At 44.0% G+C, this 14,653-nt stretch overlaps 1 protein-coding gene across 1 annotated transcript; it reads right to left on the bottom strand.

Annotated features, from left to right (window-relative positions):
- Positions 1-987: 987 nt before the first annotated feature.
- LOC110497534 (E3 ubiquitin-protein ligase ZFP91) lies at positions 988-7,358 on the bottom strand. The gene is made up of 12 exons (XM_021573677.2): positions 6,442-7,358; positions 5,987-6,018; positions 5,746-5,859; positions 5,491-5,533; positions 5,286-5,390; positions 5,044-5,133; positions 4,749-4,871; positions 4,498-4,548; positions 4,252-4,330; positions 3,885-3,999; positions 3,600-3,699; positions 988-2,399 (listed from the first exon to the last, which is right to left on the bottom strand). The coding sequence occupies exons 1-12, from the start codon at positions 6,837-6,839 to the stop codon at positions 1,325-1,327; spliced, it is 2,325 nt and encodes a 774-aa protein (XP_021429352.1). The 5' UTR covers positions 6,840-7,358; the 3' UTR covers positions 988-1,324.
- Between the last annotated feature and the right edge of the window lie 7,295 nt (positions 7,359-14,653).

The raw sequence follows: 14,653 nt of genomic DNA, 5'->3' as shown, positions 1-14,653 counted from the left end.
TCAACTCTTTGTATAATGCCGTTTGCCGCTTGTGGATTGGACAGCTATAACGCAGTTCCAACACCGCTATAAGGGTGTTGGCTAACACAGATCTGAACGGCTGTTTTGTTCCTGTTTTCTTTGTTTGCCATGGAAAATTCAGGACTAGTATGGTGATCCTGGTATCATGAGAACCAGAGGAGGATGGTGGGAGGAGGGGCTCATTGTAATGGCATATTGGAAGAGTCAAACACACGGGAACAACGTGTTTGACTCAATTCCATTCCAGCCATTACAATGACGTCCTGTGTGAATTTAAGTATGCTCTCTCTAATTCTCTTTCTTTCGGAGGAGGACCTGAGTCCTAGGACCATGCCTCAGGACTACCTGGCATGACTCCTTGCTGTCCCCAGTCCACCTGGCTGTGCTGCTGCTCCAGTTTCAACTGTTCTGCCTGTGGCTATGGAACCCTGACCTGTTCACCGGACGTGCTACCTGTCCCAGACCTGTTGTTTTCAACTCTCTAGAGACAGCAAAAACATGTTCTCTGATTTATGCCCTTACTAATTTTTTTTAGGTAGAGATACTCTGAATGATCGGCTATGAAAAGGCAACTGACATTTACTCCTGAGGTGCTGACCTGTTGCACCCTCGACAACTACTGTGATTATTATTAGACCATGCTGGTCATTTATGAACATTTGAACATCTTGGCCATGTTCTGTTATAATCTCCACCCAGCCCAGGCAGAAGAGGACTGGCCACCCCTCATAGCCTGGTTTCTTCCTAAGTTTTGGCCTTTTCTAGGGAGTTTTTCCTAGCCACCGTGCTTCTACATCTGCATTGCTTGCTGTTTTAGGCTGGGTTTCTGTACAGCACTTTGAGATATCAGCTGATGTAAGAAGGGCTATATAAATACATTTGATTTGAATAAGCCCATCCTCCTATAGCTCCTCCCACCAGCCCCTGATGAAAACACTAATCTAACACACAAACACAGAAGGCCAGTTGATGGGTATAGATGGCTACATCACTTTATGTACAAAGGCAACAACTCACACACAACTGCCCTGATGCGGGTAGATCTAAAAAGCTACCAAAAGTGACTATAAATACATATTTCTGTGATCCTATATATTTCAAATGATGCCACAATACATTAGGAGGGACATAGCTAGACCTCTCCCTTAAATACTGTCTTTCCACATCGTTCGCAGTTTCCCCTAACCTCAATCCAGACTGAATCATGTTATTTCACTTTCCTAATTAGTGATAGTACAGTGAAACAGAGCTGAATTCAGTTGGAATTTCCAGACTAGTCTCCCCCCCACCCACGCAGACTAGTCTAGATAAGTACATGTTGCATGTGTACTTCTGTGGCATCAGTCAAGACATCCCCCTCTTCTACTCCGTCTCCCTCTCCGCCCCCTTCCCAAACTACCTCTCCCTCCCCTACAGTCTCACACTGTTGAAGGGTGTTAGGGGAAGGAGAGGAGGCAGAAGGAACAGAATCGTCCAGAGTGTAGCTTTCGCTACAACCCACAGTGGTTGGGTCCTGAAGCTGAATGTCCTGAGGTTGTGGTTGGACCTGGGCCATGAGAGGGAGGTTGGCAGTAGAAATATGGGAGCTACTCTGGAGGGTTTGGAGTTGCTGGGGGGTGGCCAACAGGGGGATCTGCTGGAGATGGGTCTGTGACCCGTCGACGTTCTGGAAGGTCATGTGGAGAATCTGCGGCTGCTGATTCTGCTGATAAGACTGCAGGGTCATTTGCTGGAGCTGGTGGGGCTGATGCTGTTGGGTTACCACCGAGCTGGAATGAAGGGCCAGTTGCTGGATCTGGGCCTGCTGCTGCTGCGACTGCTGCTGAACAAAATGAAGGGGCATCTGGAGCTGGAGGGTGTGGTGGGGTTGCTGCTGGGTGTCGGAGGGCGACGGGGGGTCGATGGGAGACAGGGCGATGGTTAGGGGCATTTGCATGGCATGGAGGCCCTGGTCCTGACTCACTACTACCACCTGGTGGCTGACCTGACCCATCTGAGCTACCTGTTGCCCCATGTGGGTCACTTGTTCGCCCACTTGGGTCACCTGCCCCAGCGGAGCCACCTGTTGCCCCACTTGAGTCATCTGCTGGGCGGGCTCCAGTCGTACCAGCTCCCCCTGGTTCCCGACAGAACCCATTCCAGAGGCCTCCAGCAGGGAGGCGGGGGTAGTGATGAGGGCCCCGGCGTTGGCCGCCAGGGCCTCGGCGATGAGCACCTCTGGGTGGCTCTTGGCCTTGTGGGCCACCACACTGTCCTTCTTCTCAAACTTCTTGTTACAGATGGAGCAGGAGAACTGGTAGGTGGCATCAGCGTCGTGCTTCTTCATGTGCCAGTTGAGGGAGGCCTTCTGGCGACAGGTGAAGCCGCAGATCTCACATCTACAGGAAGTGAGGGAGAGAGAGGGAGAGGGAAGTAGAATGTAAGAGAGAAAAGGAGGAGGGTACATTCAGGGGGTCAGGTGAGGTGCAGGTGCAGACAGGTGCGGCATTTACAGGTGAAGTCGGAAGTTTACATAAACTAGTTTTAATGACTCCAACCTAAGTGTTTCAACCACTTTACAAATGTCTTCACAAACTATAGTTTTGGCAAGTCAGTTAGCACATCTACTTTGTGCATGACAAGTAATTTTTACAACAATTGTTTACTGACCGATTACTCAACTTAATCACAATTCCAATGGGTCAGAAGTTTACATACACTAAGTAGACTGTGCCTCTAAACAGCTTGGAAAATGCCAGAAAAGTGTCCTCTGGTCTGATGAAACTAAAATAGAACTGTTTGACCATAATGACCATCGTTATGTTTGGAGGAAAACAGGGAGGCTTGCAAGCCAAAGATCACCATCCCAACCGTGAAGAACGGGGGTGGCAGCCTCATGTTGTGGGGGTGCTTTGCTACAGGAGGGACTGGTGCACTTCACAAAATAGATGGCATCATGAGGAGGAAAATGATGTGTATATACTGAAGCAACATCTCAAGACATCAGCCAGGAAGTTAAAGCTTGGTTGAAAATGGGTCTTCCAAATGGACAATGACCTCAAGCATACTTCCAAAGTTGTGGCAAAATGGCTTAAGGACAACAAAGTCAAGGTATGGTAGTGTCCATCACAAAGCCCTGTCCTTAATCCTATAGAAAATTTGTGAGCAAATAAAAAAAAGCATGTGTAGCAAGGAGGCCTTACAAACCTGACTCAGTTACACCGGCTCTGTCAGGAGGAATGGGCCGGAATTCAACCAACTTATTGTGGGAAGCTACCAGAAACGTTTGACCCAAGTTAAACAACTTAAAGGCAATACACTCAATTAGTATTTGGTAGCATGTAAACGTCTGACCCACTGGGAATGTGATGAAAGAAATAAAAGCTGAAATCACTCTACTATTATTCTCCATTTCACATTCTTAAAATAAAATGCTGATCCTAACTGACCTAAGACAGGGAATTTTTACTAGGATTAAATGTCAGGAATTGTGAAAAACTTTGTTTAAATGTATTTGGTTAAGGTGAATGTAAACTTCAACTGTAAATAAATGGAATTAATGAACAACCAAGTAAATGAGGTTGGAGATGGAAACTCACTGCAGTGGTTTTTCTCCGGTGTGGATCATGCGGTGCACGGCCAGATTGTGGGAGCTCTTGAAGGCGCGGGCGCAGAACTCGCAGATGTAGTCCCTCTGGTCTGAGAGAGGGAACAGAGTGAGTTAGCAGTAGCTCAACACAGAAAACAATGACAGGTCAAGCGCTGGTTATGTGCGATTGTGTGTGTGTGTATATATATAATGTACCTGTGTGTAAATGTTAAGTGAGGATAGTGAGACATAGTATTCAGTGTGGGTGTATGTGGATCTCTCTGTGTTTGTTTACCTGTGTGGTGCTTGGCATGGCGAAGTAGCTGTTTCTGCAGCCTGAAGAGTCTTCCACAGGATGGGTGAGGACATACAAACTTCTTCTTCAACAGGTGCTGGTACTTAATATGGTGCTAGGAATTACAGGAAAAAGAGAGAGAGAGATGAAGGATGATGGGGGGGGGAAGCTAAATACTATTCACCAGTGTTGGGGTCAATTCCATTTCCACACCCAATTCAGGAAGTGAAATTGAAATTCAATTGCATGCATTGAAAAAATTCTGAATTTAAAATCGACCCCAACCCTGTACGTGCACAACGCAATCTTAGAATAGCTTGGGTGCTTAATCGTCGCCATGGCGACCACTAGAGTTGCTATGGCAGACCTGCAGGTAGCGAGGGTGAGCCAGGACTGTGCCACACCCCTCCATCTCACAACGCACGTACTGCACCGGGGGCTTCTTTCTGTGGGGGCGGGACATGACAGAACTGTCAATCATCATGTATGTCAGAGGTGAGGGTTTGGCTTTTAGAAATATGATTTCACTAACGTTTTGTTAGTTGACTAAACATTTTTTATATATATATATATATAGCGTATTGTTGCAGTTGAACAGCAATGTCAACTTTACCTTCTTTTCGGGAGCCGGGGACTTTTATCATCTTTCCTTCGCCTGCCTCTTCTGAGGGAAATGGAGAGAATAAAAGAAGTTGGAGAACTCTATTTAAGCAAGTAGTCCTTCCTTTAAAAAGTCTGAAATTGCACTCTCCCCGTTATGGATTTAACAATGGTGGAAACGCCAGCCACTTCCAAAGCTTTTAAATACATGATGGGGAGAGTGAAAGTACACACTTTGGGAGAAGGTTGGGGGGGGGAGCTTACTTTCTGGGCACATCCCCCTCTCCGAACTCATTCTCCAGCTTCACATCTGTGCCCTCTATCTTGATTCCTGGCTCCTTCTCTTTCTGTCTCGGAGGGGGTTTGCGCCGCGGTTTGGGGACATCCCTGAGAGACGGCGGATCCATTTGGAAGGTCAACAGACAGGTCACATGGGTAAAACAAACATTTATATGCACGCACACACATCCCTATTCACAAAAAGGGAATAATTAATTGAAGCTGACATACACACACTCACAAATGGAATGCATTACAACAGACAAATATACAAACACACCTAGTAGTCTCAGCCTCTGGGTTGTAGCTCTGGTCGTTGAGGTCATCTCTGAAGGGAATGTCATCATCACTGCTGATTACCTCCTCCCCACTGCAACAACCACAGTGCTCAAACTCATAGCCTTATACACACACACACACACACACACAATGATCCTACCACACCTCCACTAGCTAAACATTTGTGGACCATTGCTTATTGCCTATTCTGATCAACACACACTGCTGTCTCGCCAACATTACCTCTGTGACCGTGGCTGGAAGCTGAGGTCTTTCGGGTCATCTTGGAAAGGAGGCTCATCTTCTCCTCCCAAGAGAACGTCTTCCTCATTCTCCTCTTTTTTCTCACTGAGGCGAGAGGAGACAGTGTTACTACGGTAGCACAGAGAGACAGACCCAAGCCCTTCTCACACACACACACTGAGTAAGAATGTGTGTGTATACTCACATCCCAACTGTCTTCTTTTCGACTACCTTTGCCTCCAACTCCACTGGAAAAAGAAATCACAATGCCAATACAACAATTACAATTTAATTGGGCTTTTCAGGATCCCACATTCCTCTCTGTCTCGGGAACGGCCCAACCCCGACAGAATAGAGGTAACCGACCAGAAATCGAACCCCAGGTGTCCATGCAACCCAAGACCTTGTTAGCCCCACCCAGATTAATCCCAAATGCAATTTAGCTGGTTGGTGTGCCTACCGGTTGGGGTGTCGGTGCCAGGCTCACTCTTGCACACAGGTTTGGCAGACCCCCTGGCACCCCGGGCAGAAGGGGCCTTGGCACGCGCCTGAGCATTCTGTGAGTAAGAGGGGGCTGGAAGGGGCAAAGTGAGTGCCATCATACACACCTTGAATTAGAACACTGCAACAAGTCTTATTCGTTTGTTACTGTAGACACGTCTGTCTAGTTTATCAAGCAATGTATGAGGGTGGTCACCTACCTTGAACGGTGGGTTTCTTTGGGTCCCCTGAGCTGCAGAGAAAGATAGTTATCAAAATAGTGAACTTCTCGGCAAACTCTGTTAATCTAGCTATGTGCAATGTGACATCATCATGAGTTGATGTCGTTCAAGACTGCTACATACAGGTCACAATTTGACAAAAACCGCTCGCACCAGGAATGAGGAGAGAACAGGTAAAGTACATTAGACATTAAAACCAGGTATTACCCCTCCCTATTCCTCGTCCCTTATATAAAAAGGAACTGTGCTGGAATACGTACATTTCAGAGAATACAATTAGCAGCAATGCATTCAACCGGTTTTATGGCATTAAAATGTTGATAAGCAAACTTTGCTGACTAACAATTTCACAGGCATTTAAAGATGTTACGTGTATTGCAGAGGACAATGCTATATTGCAATGTATGGTGTACTAAAGGCGTATACGGACGTACTCATGAGCTTGACTACTGTCGTCATTCCCGACCTCTTCTGTACTCTCTGTTGGAGCTGCGGAGGAGGCATTTTTCCTGGGTCGTGGACAAGCAGCCTTCCTCCGGCGGTTTACGGCTTTGTCGGGGCACGATTCTTCTGCATCCTCACTCTTCTCGCTCTGCAACCAAGCTGGTACCGTTCGTGTAGACCGGTCTCGTAACACTCGTCCAGAACTCGGAGTGCCTGGTGTTGCTCCATTCGTACACGGCGAAGGAGAAACACCCTTCTTCCGGCCCACTCCGCGGCCTCTCGAAGTCCTGCGCGGGGTGACCGCTGCACTCGAGGTCGGGGATTGGACCGTGGCCTTGTCGTCTTCAGGCTCTTCCCTTTTATTGTTATCGCCGATTTGCGGCTCCATCACCGCGTGTTCCTGGTTCCTACCCTTTTGCCCGGATCGTATTTATGACTTTTTCTGATACTGTACTGACAGGAACAAAAATGATTACATTTGATACATCGATCAAACGCTTGGATTGCTAGCTAAAGGCCGTAATCCGACTGTGACATAATTCACAGAATTCGGGCCTTGTCGACAAATTATAAGCATTCATTTATTGATCAATAATAATAAATAAAAAACTTTCTTAATTCTTACTATAATAATAAACCAATATCCATTTTTAAAGAACCAGACACGATTTTGCATTCTTAAAGCTATAGTAAACCTAACTATTTGCACGGGCCATGTCGCGTTACCACTTTGTTGCGTCTCCTTTAAGCCAAAATAAAACCAAGGTTAAATGCATAAGCAACATATTGTTCAGTAGTTGCACACGTTCGCAGCATCATCACCCCAAAACCTATATATACAGAACACATAGCACGTGTTGGTCCCATCCCGAGTGTTTACAGATCTGTGAAATCGGACGAGCAGGAGCTGTGCAAAGAGTCCGCACGCACAGACAGCCTTCCTAGTCATGGGAAATGTAGGCTGAGTGCAAACATCATACATGCTATTTTATCTGATTTTATTTTGAGTGTAAAGTCTAACACAAAGTACAGTGAATGTAAGAATAGTACATTGTGTTAACCAGTCTTTTCTTTGTAAATTATACAATGTTTTATTATTGAATGTTTTTCAAGTTTTTTCGCCACTAGATGGCTGTGTAGCCTTAAGTGGGACGACTGTTCTAAAATGAGTGGGTAGCAGCGCTGTCCGGAAGCCACTACTAACAATCTCTCACAGTCTTACGTCAGAATTAGACGTTCATCCATGTTTCTCAAACATATAACATTTCAAAGGTTAAATTTAGGCATTAACTCCGAATGTATAAGGAAGGGTTAAAGACTTAAAACAAACATATCAAACAACTTTCTATTGCTGGATTCAGACTTGCAACCTTTGGAATCAGAGGCGGATGCTCACTGTTGACCCTAGTGGTAGTTTCCAGGTAATCTCCCTAGTGACTTGTATCACTGGTGACCTGGCTGTACATTTGCTTGTTGTACATATATTTCTTTTGACAGATTGTTCATATACATATTTGTAATTTATCAGTTGAAAAAGGCTACATTTATACAACATGTATTACACTTTAATACAGTGAATTATAAAGCCTTTATGCTGGCTTCATCTCTAATGACATATGTCATTCTCAGTCCAGTGATGTAACATTTTCTTGTTTAAAGGTCATATGCAGACGTTTTTATCTCAATATCAAATCATTTCTGGGTAAAAATTAAGTACTGTGATGTTTTCATTTAAAATCGTAAAAAATTAACAAAAATGGCTTCTTAGCAAAGAGTGATTTCTCAAGCAAAAAGGTTGCTAGGACTATCTGGAAGTGGTCTGAGTGTGGAGGTGAAAACCGAAAACTAGCTGTTATTGGCAGAGGGGTTTGGAACTCTTTCTTATTGGTCTATTAACTAATTTACCACCTGGTGACATCACCAGGCAGGCCCAAACTCAATCCCACCAGGTTTGCCTGTTGTTCAATTTTATTGATTTTTTTCATTGTATTCACAGGAATGTCAATGTATTGATGTGTAATATTGTTATTATTGTTGCGATACAAAAAAATAAAAATAAAGTACAAATCACGTTTTTGACTGCACTGGGTCTTTAAAATGGACTTTCACATTAAATGTATTTATTTAATTATATATTGAACATGAACATGAACAAAAAATAAAAACATTGAAATATACTGAGAGGAGTACATAAACTTAACATAGACGGGTATTATACGTCAAAATAAAATGTACATTTGTCAAAAAGTTTGGTATGTACTGCATTTTTGTTTTTACATTTTCTGATCATTTCAAAATAATTTTTCAGTTCCACCTTAAACATCTTAAAAAGCGGTTTGTTCTCCACCCACTTCATCTTCTGAATAATCTTCCTAGAAAAATAAGTAAATTAACAATTGAATCGGGGTCCATATCAGTTGGGGTCAAAATAAAACGTAATGTCAGTATTTTCCATAGAAACATTAAAAGTGGTTTCCCTTAAAATAAACTATTCTAAATCAATCCAAAATCTTCTGACACGAGAGCCGACATGCACCTGTTGGAGTGTTAGATAAAGGACTTAATAGCACCACTGGGCTATTAATCATGATTTGGAATCATCTTATAAAGTAATTCATAGTGCTTTATTAAGAACTATAATAAATAGACTACTGATTCAAGAAATACGTCCAAGCAGGAATGCATGATTCAAGTTTTTTGATGTGCAACTTAATTCAGTGATTGAATTCGTGATGCATTTCGGGTTGACAATTACACTATAGTTGCTATATTTTACTGTCAAAATAGGACTCCAGAATTTCCTGCAATTGCATTTTTAAATGTTATATGATCAGAACGCATTTTTCTCTCGAGCGCATAGGGAGAGAGGAGAGTGGCTCCGTCATCATAGCAGCAGCCCCCAGCGAGGGCACAGGCACATTGGGCAGGGCAGACACTCTCATTACAGGAATCATGAGTATATTTCACTTTACTGTTTGACCAAATCATGGTTTTAGCCTCCCAAAAAAGAGCACGTTTTGAGTGAGGTGACAATGTAGAATATGCTCTTTCTACGTTAATAAGCACCCTTTCCGTTTTTAATGACCCTGGCTGTCTAACTGATGACAGAGTCAGAGCAGGTCTCTTTGCTGATGTTTGACTTTGAACGTGAGGCTGAGGTCATACAAACTATCAGAAGAACCCGGGCCAGCCCATCTTGATAAGGGGGCCGGACGTTGCCAACAGGTAAGGAAAAGTTTCATTATAGATTAGTATAAAATAGAAATGGCAAAAAAATCTTTAAAAAATGCATCTTAACAAATGTCAAATTTTGTATCATTTTATTTTTATATAAAAAATATATTTTGTGTGTGTCAAAGAAATTGTCCAGCCGATCTTGCATTTGCCCCATTGCCCCATTGCTAATCTTCCCCTGTGTGTGTATACAGGGGAAGTTAAATTAAATCTCCAAATTGATATACTAAAAGAGACAATATCTAATCCTGATTTATTTAAATGCACTACAGGGTGATGTACATGACTCAGTTTTCAACAATGTCTTTATTCCATTATTCCTGTTTCTTGTTGCTAAATTTGGGACTATGTACACAGACAGTTATTGTCTTTTTCCACATTTTGTTGTGTTACAAAGTGGGAGTAAATTTGATTCAATTGTCAATTTCTGTAATGCCAAAGTGGAAGAAAGATTATAATATTTGAAAAATACAACGCTAGTATATTTTGATTAGATAAGTATTCACCCCTCGAGATAATACATGTTAGAAAAACACCTTTGGCAGCGATTACAGTCTTTTGGGGGTAAGTCTCAAAGAGCTTTGCACACCTGGATTGTACAAAATTTGCCCATAATTCTTTAAAAAATACTTCAAGCTCTTTCATGTTTGTTGTTGATATTTGTTAGAAAGCCATTTTATTGGCTTGCCATAGATTTTCAAGCCGATTTATGTCAATACTGAAACTAGGCCACTCAGGAAGGTTCAATGTCGTCTTGGTAAGCAAATCCAGTGTAGATTTGGTTATTATCCTGCTGAAAGGTGAATAATGAATAATTGAAAAAGTAATAAACTCCTTACACAAATAATAAGGAAAAATAAACAATTAATTGTTACTTCATAAATGTTCTGCATTTCAAGACTCTAATTCCTATTTTAACTAAGCATAACTGTCTTCAGATGTTCATTTGAAATATCCCTGTGTCTGTTGGATTTTGCCTGTGCTTAGTTGTATTCCATTTTTTTTATGCTAAAAAAAAACTCCCTAGTCCTTGCCGATGACAAGCATACCGACAACATGAAGCAGCCACAACCACGTGTGAAAATATGAAGAATGGTACTCAGTGATGTGTTGTATTAGATTTGCCCCAACCTGCTTGCCACAAAAAGTTCATTTCTTTCCCACATTCTTTCCAGTATTACTTAAGTTCCTTGTTGCAAACAGGATGCATCTTTTGGAATATGTGTATTCTGTACAGGCTTCCTTCTTTTCATTCTGTCATTTACGTTAGTGTTGTGGAACATCTACAATGTTGTTGACCCATTCTCAGTTTTCTCATATAAAAACTATTAAACTTAGTAACTGTTTTAAAATCACATTTGGCCTCATGGTGAAATCCCTGAGCAGTTTCCTTCATCTCCAGCAACTGAGTAAGAAAGGACTCATGTATCGTTGTAGTGTCTGGGTTTATTGATACGCCATCCAAAGCCTAACTGTGGGTACGCTAGTTTTTGTATTGTCTAGGTTTTTTTGTATGTATAGAGTTTTTGTAGGTCTAGGTGATTTGTATGTCTATGGTGGCCTGATATTGTTCCCAATCAGAGGCAGCTGTTTATAGTTGTAGCCATTTCCCTTTGGTGTTTGTGGGATCTTGTCTATGTGTAGTTGCCTGTCAGCACTCGTTTGTATAGCATCACGGTTCGTTTTGTTATTTTGTTCTTTTGTTCAGTGTTCATTCTTAAAATAAATAAGAATGTACAGTGCCTTGCGAAAGTATTCGGCCCCCTTGAACTTTGCGACCTTTTGCCACATTTCAGGCTTCAAACATAAAGATATAAAACTGTATTTTTTTGTGAAGAATCAACAACAAGTGGGACACAATCATGAAGTGGGACGACATTTATTGGATATTTCAAACTTTTTTAACAAATCAAAAACTGAAAAATTGGGCGTGCAAAATTAATCAGCCCCTTTACTTTCAGTGCAGCAAACTCTCTCCAGAAGTTCAGTGAGGATCTCTGAATGATCCAATGTTGACCTAAATGACTAATGATGATAAATACAATCCACCTGTGTGTAATCAAGTCTCCGTATAAATGCACCTGCACTGTGATAGTCTCAGAGGTCCGTTAAAAGCGCAGAGAGCATCATGAAGAACAAGGAACACACCAGGCAGGTCCGAGATAGTGTTGTGAAGAAGTTTAAAGCCGGATTTGGATGCAAAAAGATTTCCCAAGCTTTAAACATCCCAAGGAGCACTGTGCAAGCGATAATATTGAAATGGAAGGAGTATCAGACCACTGCAAATCTACCAAGACATGGCCGTCCCTCTAAACTTTCAGCTCATACAAGGAGAAGACTGATCAGAGATGCAGCCAAGAGGCCCATGATCACTCTGGATGAACTGCAGAGATCTACAGCTGAGGTGGGAGACTCTGTCCATAGGACAACAATCAGTCGTATATTGCACAAATCTGGCCTTTATGGAAGAGTGGCAAGAAGAAAGCCATTTCTTAAAGATATCCATAAAAAGTGTTGTTTAAAGTTTGCCACAAGCCACCTGGGAGACACACCAAACATGTGGAAGAAGGTGCTCTGGTCAGATGAAACCAAAATTGAACTTTTTGGCAACAATGCAAAACGTTATGTTTGGCGTAAAAGCAACACAGCTGAACACACCATCCCCACTGTCAAACATGGTGGTGGCAGCATCATGGTTTGGGCCTGCTTTTCTTCAGCAGGGACAGGGAAGATGGTTAAAATTGATGGGAAGATGGATGGAGCCAAATACAGGACCATTCTGGAAGAAAACCTGATGGAGTCTGATAAAGACCTGAGACTGGGACAGAGATTTGTCTTCCAACAAGACAATGATCCAAAACATAAAGCAAAATCTACAATGGAATGGTTCAAAAATAAACATATCCAGGTGTTAGAATGGCCAAGTCAAAGTCCAGACCTGAATCCAATCGAGAATCTGTGGAAAGAACTGAAAACTGCTGTTCACAAATGCTCTCCATCCAACCTCACTGAGCTCGAGCTGTTTTGCAAGGAGGAATGGGAAAAAATGTCAGTCTCTCGATGTGCAAAACTGATAGAGACATACCCCAAGCGACTTACAGCTGTAATCGCAGCAAAAGGTGGCGCTACAAAGTATTAACTTAAGGGGGCTGAATAATTTTGCACGCCCAATTCTTCAGTTTTTGATTTGTTAAAAAAGTTTGAAATATCCAATAAATGTCGTTCCACTTCATGATTGTGTCCCACTTGTTGTTGATTCTTCACAAAAAAATACAGTTTTATATCTTTATGTTTGAAGCCTGAAATGTGGCAAAAGGTCGCAAAGTTCAAGGGGGCAGAATACTTTCGCAAGGCACTGTATGTATACCACGCTGCGCCTTGGTCCGATCCTTATAACGAACGTGACAGAAGATCCCACCACAAAAAGACCCAGCAGCGTTTTCAAGTGGAGTGGACATCCTGGGCCCAGGAGAAAGATGAGTGGAGGACATCCTGGACCTGGGAGGAGGTAATGGCAGGGGACAAGACCCTGCCATGGAAGCAGGTGGAGAAAACGGCGACGATACGAGGGGACACGGCTAGCACGGAAGCCCGAGAGGCAGCTCCCCCAAAAATGTTTCGGGGGGGGAACACGGGGAGATTGTCAGAGTCAGGGGTTAAACCTGAGCCAGCTCCCCATACTTACCGTGGGGAGCGTGTGACTGGTCAGACATTGTGTTACGCAGTGATGCGCACGGTGTCTCCAGTTCGCATTCATAGCCCGGTGCACTCTATTCCAGCTCCTCGCATTTGCCGGGCTAGAATGGGCATCCAGCCAGGACGGATGGTGCCAGCTCAGCGCTCCTGGTCTCCAATACACCTCCTTGGACCAGGATATCCTGCGCCAGCTCTGCACACTGTGAATCCGGTGCGTCTGCACAGCCCAGTGCGTCCTGTGCCAGCGCCCCACACTTGCCGGGCTCAAGTGAGCATCCAGCCAGGACGCATTGTGCCAGCTCTACGCTCCAGATCTCCAGTGCGCCTCCACAGTCCAGTACGTCCTGTGCCTGCTCACTGCACTCACCCTGAGGTGCGTGTCTTCAGCCCGGTGCCACCTGTACCGGTCCCACGCACCAGGCCTCCAGTGCGCCTCCACAGTCCAGTACGTCCTGTGCCTCCTTCCCGCACTCGCCCTGAGGTGCGTGTCTTCAGCCCGGTGCCACCTGTACCGGTACCACACACCAGGCCTCCAGTGCGCCTCTACAGTCATGTGCCTCCTCCCCTCACTCGCACTGAGGTGCATGTCTTCAGCCCGATGCCACCTGTACCAGTCCCACGCACCAGGCTTCCAGTGCGCCTCCACAGTCCAGAGCTTCCGGCAACCGTTCCCAGTCCAGAGCTTCCGGCGACCATTCCCAGTCCAGGGCTTCCGGCGACCGTTCCCAGTCCAGAGCTTCCGGCGACCGTTCCCAGTCCAGAGCTTCCGGCGACCATTCCCAGTCCAGAGCTTCCGGCGACCGTTCCCAGTCCAGAGCTTCCGGCGACCGTTCCCAGTCCAGAGCTTCCGGCGACAGTTCCCAGTCCAGAGCTTCCGGCGACAGTTCCCAGTCAGATGTGGTTCTAACCCTCTCTTTAACTGATGTGGTTCTAAACCTGTCTTTAACTGATGTGGTTCTAAACCTGTCTTTAACTGATGTGGTTCTAACCCTCTCTTTAACTGATGTGGTTTTAACCCTCTCTTTAACTGATGTGGTTTTAACCCTCTCTTTAACTGATGTGGTTCTAACCCTGTCTTTAACTGATGTGGTTCTAACCCTGTCTTTAACTGATGTGGTTCTAACCCTCTCTTTAACTGATGTGGTTCTAACCCTCTCTTTAACTGATGTGATTCTAACCCTCTCTTTAACTGATGTGGTTTTAACCCTCTCTTTAACTGATGTGGTTCTAACCCTCTCTTTAACTGATGTGGTTCTAACCCTCTCTTTAACT

This window comes from Oncorhynchus mykiss, chromosome 19, assembly GCF_013265735.2.
Source record: "Oncorhynchus mykiss isolate Arlee chromosome 19, USDA_OmykA_1.1, whole genome shotgun sequence".
NCBI lineage: Eukaryota > Metazoa > Chordata > Actinopteri > Salmoniformes > Salmonidae > Oncorhynchus > Oncorhynchus mykiss.
The sequence above is the reverse complement of the archived record's forward strand: the minus strand, read 5'-3'. Positions and strand labels throughout refer to the sequence as shown.